Source organism: Sinocyclocheilus anshuiensis, unplaced genomic scaffold (assembly GCF_001515605.1).
Source record: "Sinocyclocheilus anshuiensis isolate Anshui unplaced genomic scaffold, SAMN03320099.WGS_v1.1 scaffold870, whole genome shotgun sequence".
In the NCBI taxonomy this organism is placed as follows: domain Eukaryota; kingdom Metazoa; phylum Chordata; class Actinopteri; order Cypriniformes; family Cyprinidae; genus Sinocyclocheilus; species Sinocyclocheilus anshuiensis.
The window spans coordinates 1,858,424-1,868,462 of NW_015540842.1; the positions used below are offsets into that span (position 1 = coordinate 1,858,424).

The following is a 10,039-nucleotide window of genomic DNA, read 5'->3' on the forward strand; positions in this document are numbered from 1 at the left end:
AAACTTTACTTCAGCCTCAGCTTCTCCATCTAAAAGATCATAGACAAACAAAGTTTTCTCAGCCACTAGGACTGGACGAACTATCAAAGACCTACGTCCTTCAACCCAATCTTCTATTGTCAACAAGTCAATAGCCCTTTTCCCAGAGAACCTGGGGCATTTTCTTTCACGTGGAACATAAACATAACGTTCAGATGCAGCTGTATTAACAAATGGCCATCAACATCACGCCTGGGGCTAGCAGCTTGTGCCTCATCACCACCAACATTAACAGTCCTCCTAAAGAGTTATTCTCTTAGTTGCTGGTTATTCCCCCTGCAATTGTTGTACCAATTTGGCCAAAACTTTGAGTTGTTCCTCCATAATACAATAATCATACACAGCAAAGCAAAAAAGAAAAAAGAAAAAAAAAGACAAAAGCCGAGTATGAACACAAGAGCGAACATTAGGTAGCTGAAACCCCGTGGAGTTGCACGCACACCGCATTTTCGGATGAACAGGTCATCAGCACGGAAATAATAACTAAATTGTCAAGAGCAGCAATCACACACACGAGCAGTTCTTCCAACGTGCCAATACAGGAGAGCAAACCACACACACACTCGTTCATCGAGCGGAGAACGAGAACAAACGCCATTTCATTGAAGCCCGCGAGACTTTAAACATCACCTGTCCTATCGCGTCACCTACCCCTTAAAGGCATAGCAAGCTCATTCCGGTTACATTACATTTGTATGTTTGCATTGGAATTAACAATTAGACTAATATGTTTGAGACTGGTGCAAGACATGTTTTGGTAAAGCCTAGACTGAGAGTAAGTCTGGATCTTCACACACTTAGGTGCAAGAACCCTTGTCCCTGCTTCTAGTATAGTAAACAGGAATTTTGATTCCTGAAGTTGCACTTTTCTCAGCACTTCCCTATGTTCCCATTCCAGTCTCTCTCACAGCCCTTCCCAACATCTGTCCTCGATTGTTATTGATTACTCATTATCACAAATGATGCTGATAATTTGTGATTTGTTTTCATCATTGACTTTAAATTATTTGCATGATGTGTTTTGTTTATTCCTCATTGTTTAATTTTCATTCAACTTTTTGCATTATAGACATTATAAGCAAAAGCATTATATCATTTGTAGTATCTAATTACCTTTTCTTTGTCCGCCACAGGGAGTTTTCATGTATGTTACAAATCGTCATGAGTTTGGAAGGCTTATTTCGACTGCCAACTATAACACATCTCATTATAACAATGACCTTTGGCAAATATTTGAAAACCCACTGGTGAGTGACTAGATGATTTGTGATCAAATGTTTCCTGTGTACAAAGTGTCTGGTACAATACATAAACAACAGGATCCACAAGTGTTCATTTAGTGCAACGTTTGTCATCAATAATGATGTGGAGTGCTGACAGGGTAAACATACAATACATCTGTGTTGACCTCCATATAGGTTTTAGTCCGCCTGCCGGATGCATGCAGGGAGCTAATCACTGTTTGCAATGCAGGTCAGTCAAAAGTACTAATCCTCTTTCTTTTTCACAGGACTGGAGAGAGAAATACATCCATCCCAACTACACCCGAATTTTCACTGACAACCTCTTGGAGCAGGTGAACAAACATTCACATTTATTTAATTAGCAGATGCCGTTCGGGTAGAGTAAGAACGATCATTCCACCATGGAGATTTAGTGAAAGTTAATATTCCGGAAAGGTTCACTCACTTACCAACCAGGGGTGCGTTTCCCAAAAGCAACTATGGTCGCAAGTTCCATCATTACCAATATAGTTCAATGGAACTAACGATTATAGTTAGTTAACGATGGTTTTGGGAAGCGCACTCCAGACTTGTGGGATAAAGATAGATTTGCAAAAGTGGATGCGGGTAGGAGGGTGCAAATGCAGAACCATTGGTTGTTCTATACTCCTGGTCTGATTGAAGACCAAGCGAACAACCATATTTTTGAAAAAAAAAGCAGAAGTTTGATGAGCATTGCAGTATTCCATAGTCTAGAGATGACTGGACAAAGTGTTGTACAGAGTACTCAGATAGGAACCAGGCAGAACCTGATCTTTTGGATAAAGTACAGTGCGAATCTACATGACTGGGCAGCCTTCGCAATGGTATGCGAAGCTGAAATGGTCATTAAACATTCAAGCTGAAAGTTGAAACCTTCAACTTCTTGCCTGATCTGGATGCTATGTTCATTGATGGGCCTTGCTGAATGATGTTGCTGAATTATGGGCTTGCTAGAAGAAAAGGACCTCTATCTTTGCTATGGTTGAGGTGAGAGTTGATGTTCTTTTAACCAGGCCAAGATGTCTACCAGGCAAACTGTGATTCGGGCAGCCCAAGGAAAGAAAGAAAAGTAGAACTATATTTACATTTACATTTAGTCATTTTGCAGACACTTTTGTCCAAAGCAACTTACAATTGGGTAATACATAAAGTGGTTCTTCTTAAAGAGGCAGACAGGCACAGGAAGTGCTTGTAATACCAAGTTTCAGGCATTTGTTCAAATAAGTACAAGCTAGAAAGGGAAGGAATAAATAAAGAGAAAGACAATTTTTAATTTGTTTTATTTAGGATGAAGTCAAGTAGCATCGAAAGAGATGAGTTTTCAGCTGTCGCTTGAAAATTGTGAGGGATTCAGCATTCCGGATAGGGGTGGAAAGATCATTCCACAAGCCAGGAATGGTAAACGAGAATGTTCTGGAAAGTGATTTTGAGCTTCTCTGTGATGGTAACACGAGGCGTTACTCACTAGTGGATCTCAGACTTCTGGAGGGGATGTAGATTCGTAATAGTGAGTGGAAGTAGGCGGGTGCTGAGCCTGTGGCTGTTCTATATGCAAGCATCAATGTCTTGAACTTGATGCGAGCCGCAACCGGTAGCCAGTTGTAGGAGATAAAGAGAGGTGTAACATGGGCTCTTTTGGGCTCTGTGAAGACCAGTCGTGCCACTGCATTCTGAATCATTTGTAGAGGTTTGATTGTGCTTGATGGAAGTTCAGCCAGAAGAGCATTGAAGTACTATGTGTTGTTGGTAAAGAAGTGGAAGGAAAATCCATGGGTCCATGATGGGTCCAAGAAATGTTGTGTATATTGAGAAAAAGAAGAGGCAAAGCACTGATCATTGAATCACCACTGTGGTTTCTTGATGTAACTTAAATACAGTTCTCCTCCATGATACCGTAAAGCAGCGGTCTCCAACCCTGCTCCTAGAGAGCTACCATCCTGCAGATTTAAGGTCCTACCCAATCAAACACACCTGAATGAGCTAATCAAGATGTTTGGGTTTAGTTGATAATTTCAGGCTGGGTTTTGGAGCAGGGCTGAAACTGAAGTCTGCAGGACGGTAGCGCTCCAGGAGCAGGGTTGACGATCCCATTCTCTAAAGTCTAGTTTGCCTTTTTTGAGACTGTAAATACACAGATCTTCCAATCAACCAGGAAGGTAGCTCTCCAGGAGTTGGAGATCCCTGCCCTAAAGAATCTACATGGGAGGCAGGATTCAAACCAACGATTTCCAATGTTTCCAGTTTTGAGAAGGTTGATTGGATGATCTGTTGATTCAGTCTCAAAAGACACAAACTAGTGCAACAGAGCTAGGACAGATGATCTGGAGGTATCATCATTAACTAAGTACACTTATAATGTTAATGAAGTTTAATGAAATTAGTTTTATATAACAGTATAGACCATTATTCATTATCTCTCTGATCCCTACATTGGCTGTTTTTGCTACTGTACCTTATAGACTTTTGTATGCAAATGACTTCTGTTATGATTGTCAGATGAATACTGTATGAGGAAGTAAAGGAAACTATCGTTTTCCATGATGTCACCTTTGAAAAGAAAAGCATTTGTTCTTTGCATGACACTCCCATTGATGTTTGTATGAGTTGGGATTATTTAGTGTGAAAGTGTGTTATGCTGGAAGAGCCAAACTTGTGCTGGGTGTTAAAACCACTTATGCTCAGGGCGGTTTTTGGTATTTTCGCCTAAATTTGACACTCAAATTCAAATGTTTACCCTACACACATACAATGGAGGAAATGAAAAAAAAATGGTTTCATTGTAAAGAAAACCCTTTGAACTACAAAATATGAGTGTAATTCTTTATAAATAACATTATATATTTTTCAAATATTACACAGTCCACAACCGAACACAGATCTCTATAACATCAGACGCGCTGGCTGTGCGCGCTTATGATATGTAGAGCGCGTCTTTGACAGAAGTGCGTCTATTGCGCAACCTGGACAAAACGCTATATATCTCACAGATGGAAGCACGCAGAAACGTAAAAATGGTCTTGTTTGAAAGAAGAGATCCTAATCTAAAAGATAATATAGAGTATATAGATATTTGTGGCTGTTTGCGGCTGACTGAAGCAGTGCTACGAGTATAAATGTAAATTCGCTCAGAGGTGACCAAATTGTACATCGCGATTCTATTGAAGATAATTCGATCTGTGATTGTCACACAATTAAATAATCTACATCGTCAAATTCCTGAGAATGAGAGCTTTCTTGTGATATATGACTTGACTTTTTTGTGAAAAATATATAAAATACATATTCTTCGTAAAGATTATTCGCAATGGTTAGGCGTAAATTTGTGTGTGGGACGAATACATTTCTAAGCTTAATTTTACTGCTTTATGAATATAAAAACCAAAAGGAATGGTATTCTTTGTAAAGAAGACACTCCAAGCTTTCAAATGAACCCATATATGGGCTGATACCATATAAGGAAGGCTATGTAAATGAAGCATAAACATTTTTAATGTGATTTTGGACCCGTATCCGGATCCGCAGAGTTTAGGGCAAAAGTTGACCTGATGATACTAAGCACCTATTTATATTTCTGCAGCCATGCCCAGATGTTTTCTGGTTCCCTGTGGTCTCGGAGAAAGCCTGTGATGAGCTGGTGAATGAGATGGAAAATCATGGTTCATGGTCTGGTGGAAAATACAAGGTCAGATAAAACTGCCAGCCTTAAAACAGTCTGCACACTTTGTACGGGGATCGGCCATGAATGAAAAAGACTTTAAAAATGTGTAAATACAAAACAGAAACAGATTTTTAGGTAACACTTTATTTGAAGGTGTCTTTGTTACACGTTACATGTAATTACTATTATAATAACAATTAATGATGCATAATTACCTAAGCCAAACCCTAATCCTAAACATAACCATAGTAAGCACATGTAGTTAATTAATATTACTCAGTAGTTAAATGTATAATTACACTGTAACAAGGACACCTTAAAATAAAGTGTAATTGATTTTTATTCTCAATAGACAAAAATGTGTAAATATTTAGTCAATTACATATTATATTATATTTTTCCAGTGGAAATTACTTTTTAGTAGACTTTACACTGTAGCACAATTGCTGATAACATTTAAGGTTTTTATCATTGACTGATTGCCCAGTCATTGTGTTTTCTCTTTGCAGGACAAGCGCATCACTGGAGGCTACGAGAGTGTCCCGACAGATGACATTCATATGAAACAGATCGATTTTGATAAGGAATGGCTGCACTTTATCAGAGAATTCATCTCCCCTGTCACTCTCAAGGTCTTCTCTGGCTATTACACCAAGGTGAGCCAGTCTGTATGGGTCTGGATAGAGTCATAATGAGCTGTTATATCAGAATGTCTCTCGTCTACCTCAACCTTATCTTTTTATGAAGCATTTCACCATGTAATGTTTGCTAGGATGAATCCCAGGAAGCCTGTAAAGAACATGGTTATATTTCACCCCCAATTTAGAATATTTTAAGATTTAGGGTCATTATAATCATTAAGATCAAAAGAAGCCTTTGAATCCTTTGAGTTTGGGTAAATTTATTTGATTATGTAATTATGATTTGCATTTCAGTGTTTTCAATATCAACCCAGTTTGAGAATCACAGAATCATTATCCACTATCATGAATCATAGTAAATGTAAGTTTACTTTTTTCAGATTTTTCTTTTCATTGGAAAATATTTGTAAACTTTTTATTTCTTCTTTTTTTCACTTTGTGGGGTGAAATATGACCCAGACATGGTCTTGATTGGCTTCTTTAAGTTCATCCATTAAGTCTTGTTGATTTGACTCATGGCTTCACACACTCAAATGCAATGACTGAATCACTGAGCTGCTAAGTAGGGCATTTATTTTATTAATTTTTTTCAATTTGCCCAATTTAAACTAATTTTGTATTTTGTCAGCCACCGGGATGTTTTTAGTACATTACACATCTGCATGATTTCTGAAGGTTTATTACAGCAGCCAACCAAAATACAGCTTGCTAGATGAGCTTTGTTTGGTTTTTGGTTGACATGACTCATGGAATGAGTCAAGTCATCTTTTTCTCTGTAATTTTCAACTTTCTCTCTTGCACTGTTCTTTTAGGAGGGCTCTGTCCACTGTTAACTGGATAAGCACTGTTAGTTCTCTGGTTGATTTGACTCATGGAATGTGAACTCTGGTTAGCACCATGAGTTCTTTGAGGGTCATCCATTAAAGGGATAGTAGACCCAAAAATTAAATATATGGCATTATTCACTCACTCTTTCCAAATCCATACACTTATGTTTTCAGTAGAAATCAGAAGTAGAATTTACTGTAGAACGTTCACCAAGCTCTCTTCCGTACAATGGCAGTACAAAGTGACCAAGTCTGTTAATTAAAAGTACCATATACTCAGTTTAGTCCATACTGTACCATTTCAAATCTACCAAAGCCACACAATATTATGAGGAACAAAACTTTAAGTATAATCTGTCGCAGTTTGGAAAAGACCTACTTGAAGATCCTTCACCAATTGTTTGTTCCACAGAAGAAAAAGTTTAAATGGAAAAAAAAAAAAAAAAAAAAAAAACTGTAATCAATCTATCAGATACATTTGAGAATTGGGATTTGATTGTGTCTCCCATTTGTTTTTCTTTCAGGGTTATGCGATTATGAACTTTGTGGTGAAGTACACTCCAAACAGACAAGCCTATCTAAGACCACATCATGATTCCTCAACATTCACCATTAATATTGCCCTCAACAGCAAGGGCTTAGATTTCCAGGCAAGTTGATACACTGGCCTTACGTTTCCTAAAACAGGTTTTAAACGCATTGCAGAATCACATGTAGTTAACTAATTTTCTTCTATTTCAGGGTGGAGGCTGTCGATTTCACAGATATAACTGTTCCATAGAGTCTCCTAGAAAAGGATGGGGCTTCATGCATCCAGGTAGACTCACCCACCTTCATGAAGGACTACCTACCACCAACGGTACACGCTACATAGCAGTGTCCTTCGTAGATCCTTAGACTCACATATAGTTCTAGTAGTTCTACACTAGGAATTTACTAGCCTTGATATGTTTGTGTAGTGTCAGCTGTTTGTCTGTGTTTACTGATTTATTATTGGATTATGTGTTGTGTGTCTGTTTGTATTTGCTGTCTTTTGAAACATTTACTACTGTCGAGAGAAAATGCTGTTCAACAGAAGTTTAGTAAAATCTATGGATGCATTCACACAAAACACACACACGCAGGCAGAATTTCATACATATAAACCTTGTTTCATTACTCAAAATTATATGAGAGATTTGACCATGATGTTTCTATTTGGGCAAAAAAGAAAGCAGGTGAAGTTAGTAACTCTTCATTTAAACAACTTTGGTTCAGGGCGTTTAGCATCAGCACTCATTCATAATAGCTGCCTTCAAGTCCTGCTAGAAAAAAAAAAAAAATCCTGTTTACTAGTTTGGAAATTGTAATTTTGATATGATATGCATTTAAGTGATTCTCATTGGAATAAAATGGATGCCACATTTTTCTTATATTTTAACATTCCAATAAATACAGAAATATTTTAGTGCCATTGCAACAAAATTAAGAGCAAAGATGCACATTATTTGTGTAATTGCACTTTATTGTTGCAAAGAATGATTTTAATCATTCTTATGTTACTGCAGAGAATGATGCAAAATTGTGCAAGCCTGTTACCCTTATAAACCCTATAAAGTATAGCTTTATGGCCATCTTTTGGGCTATTCTTCCGCACATTAAATGTCTAAAAACTCAAGTTTCTGTTGGGATTCTCTAACTGATAAACCCCCAACCCAATGTGCACTCAGATGCTCTAAGCTCATAAACACAAAGAAGATTGGTAAAAAGGAAGAGGAGCTCAAATACTGTAAAATATCTAGATTTCTACAAATTGGAGAGTTGTTGGTGTCAATGATATAACACATGACTTCAGTGGTTCCTCCGTGTCACAGCTGACCATGTTTTTAAAAGACATGAATCCTAATTATGATAAGAAACTATGAATATGCTGTCAACAAAGTAAGTATAATGTTGTATGTTTGCACAACAAGAAACGGCAGGATTTAAAATGAATCCTAGTAGTGTTTTTTTTTTTGTGGACAAAGTTTTTCTGAAGGTGTTTTTACTGTAAAATACAATGTAATAATGCCTTATTTTCTGAACTGAAAATGTCTCGGAGATGTCAAATGTTTTACATTCTCTTGTTCCTTACAAATGTTTCAGCCAGGTCAGTCTCTTAACTTATTTTGAAATTGCTGAAATAATAAAATATGTTTTTAAAGAGAAATGGCTGTCTATATTCAGGTAACAAATGCATTTTGCTTTTTTTTTTTTTTTTAATAAAACAAAAATATGATCAAGCCAGGTCAAGATTGGGAACCGTCCAATAAGTTAATTGCTAAACGTAAAAATACAGTGCAGCTTTAGAAAAATCAACATTTCCTTTTTACACTTAAGCAAATATGACATGCCTTGAAACATTCACATTCCGATTGCCATACTAATGTAATATAGTACATGTGTGAGCACTAACATGCCCATCACATGACACTTGTTCTGTCAAACCATGCAAGTCTCCTTAAAATCAATCAGCACAGATTAGAATTTAAAGTGTTGACAGAGAGAACATGTAAACAAGAAGCAGATTTACACAATCTATGATATATGGTCAGTGACACATACTTGAACCCGTCTTTAAGTGAGATTGATGAGATGTTGGAATTTTACCGTAACAATTAAAGGAATGTACGGGGGAGCCCCTGCACACGGCTCTGAAAGATGACATTGATGCAGGGCAGCGGCACAGGAAACTCGCAAGGCTAATAAACATACAGGTTTGCTGAGGATATCTTATCAAACAGAGCTGAGAGGGAAAACTGTAGTCAAGACAATCAGTATGAAAGGTGAAAGCAGACAGGAAGTGTGAAGTCAGATCAGGCCACGTGGTTAGATTTATTATTTCTTGACACTTCACATTTTAAGAGACCATCTAACCAGGGGCGTTTAGTCCATTTAACCTGCAAATGCTCTGCATACCCAATCCATTTGAGAGAATGAGTATGGGGACTGGCTATAACTGGCTTTAATTAAAATTAAAATTACTACAATCCATTTGCCATTTGAACATAACAAAGCTTCAGCAAAAAAATGCTGGGAATACATATGTAACTTAATATAGCATAATTAAATTGACTGAGGGGGTGTTTATGCGACATGTCGTAACATGTAAAACTTTGTATGCATTTTGGCCGTTCATTTGCACAACAATGGCGTTTTAGTAGTCTAAAAATACAAGTTTTTGAAAACTGTGCTGTTAGCGACTCTGTGTGAATTACAAAAATGCACGTTTATACATCATGCACATGCCTATTTCATGTTCAGTCTATAGGAATACATGTGCGCAAGCACGTAGTGTTTCTTTACAAAGTGACATTGCAACAACTGCCCTGGCATGCATAATGCAGTGGTTTAGTAATTTAGTCACATTTCATGTGAACGGGGATTGTTTTGACAATGTTGTCATCTGATTGCAAAACTTTTCAAAAACCCAAAGGAAAAACCATTTCGTTTTTAGTACAATTGTTGCATAACTGCCTTCCTAATCGTATATTTTCACACATTCTTCAGCAAATTTTAAAAGTTCACTGAAAATGTATCTTACATTTTTGGCACAGACAAAAAATTTTGAAAGTGCACATTATCTGGCAA

General features: G+C 37.2%; 1 protein-coding gene across 1 annotated transcript in view; it reads left to right on the top strand.

The window, feature by feature from the left end:
• Positions 1 to 8,553, top strand: part of plod2 (procollagen-lysine, 2-oxoglutarate 5-dioxygenase 2) — a 49,807-nt gene extending 41,254 nt beyond the window's left edge. Inside the window, exons 15-20 of the mRNA XM_016484885.1 lie at positions 1,173 to 1,286; positions 1,550 to 1,615; positions 4,882 to 4,986; positions 5,472 to 5,618; positions 6,955 to 7,080; positions 7,172 to 8,553. Coding sequence (XP_016340371.1) covers positions 1,173 to 1,286; positions 1,550 to 1,615; positions 4,882 to 4,986; positions 5,472 to 5,618; positions 6,955 to 7,080; positions 7,172 to 7,327 — 714 coding nt within the window. The 3' untranslated portion in view covers positions 7,328 to 8,553. The remainder of the gene's footprint in view (positions 1 to 1,172; positions 1,287 to 1,549; positions 1,616 to 4,881; positions 4,987 to 5,471; positions 5,619 to 6,954; positions 7,081 to 7,171) is intronic.
• The last annotated feature ends 1,486 nt before the right edge of the window (positions 8,554 to 10,039 follow it).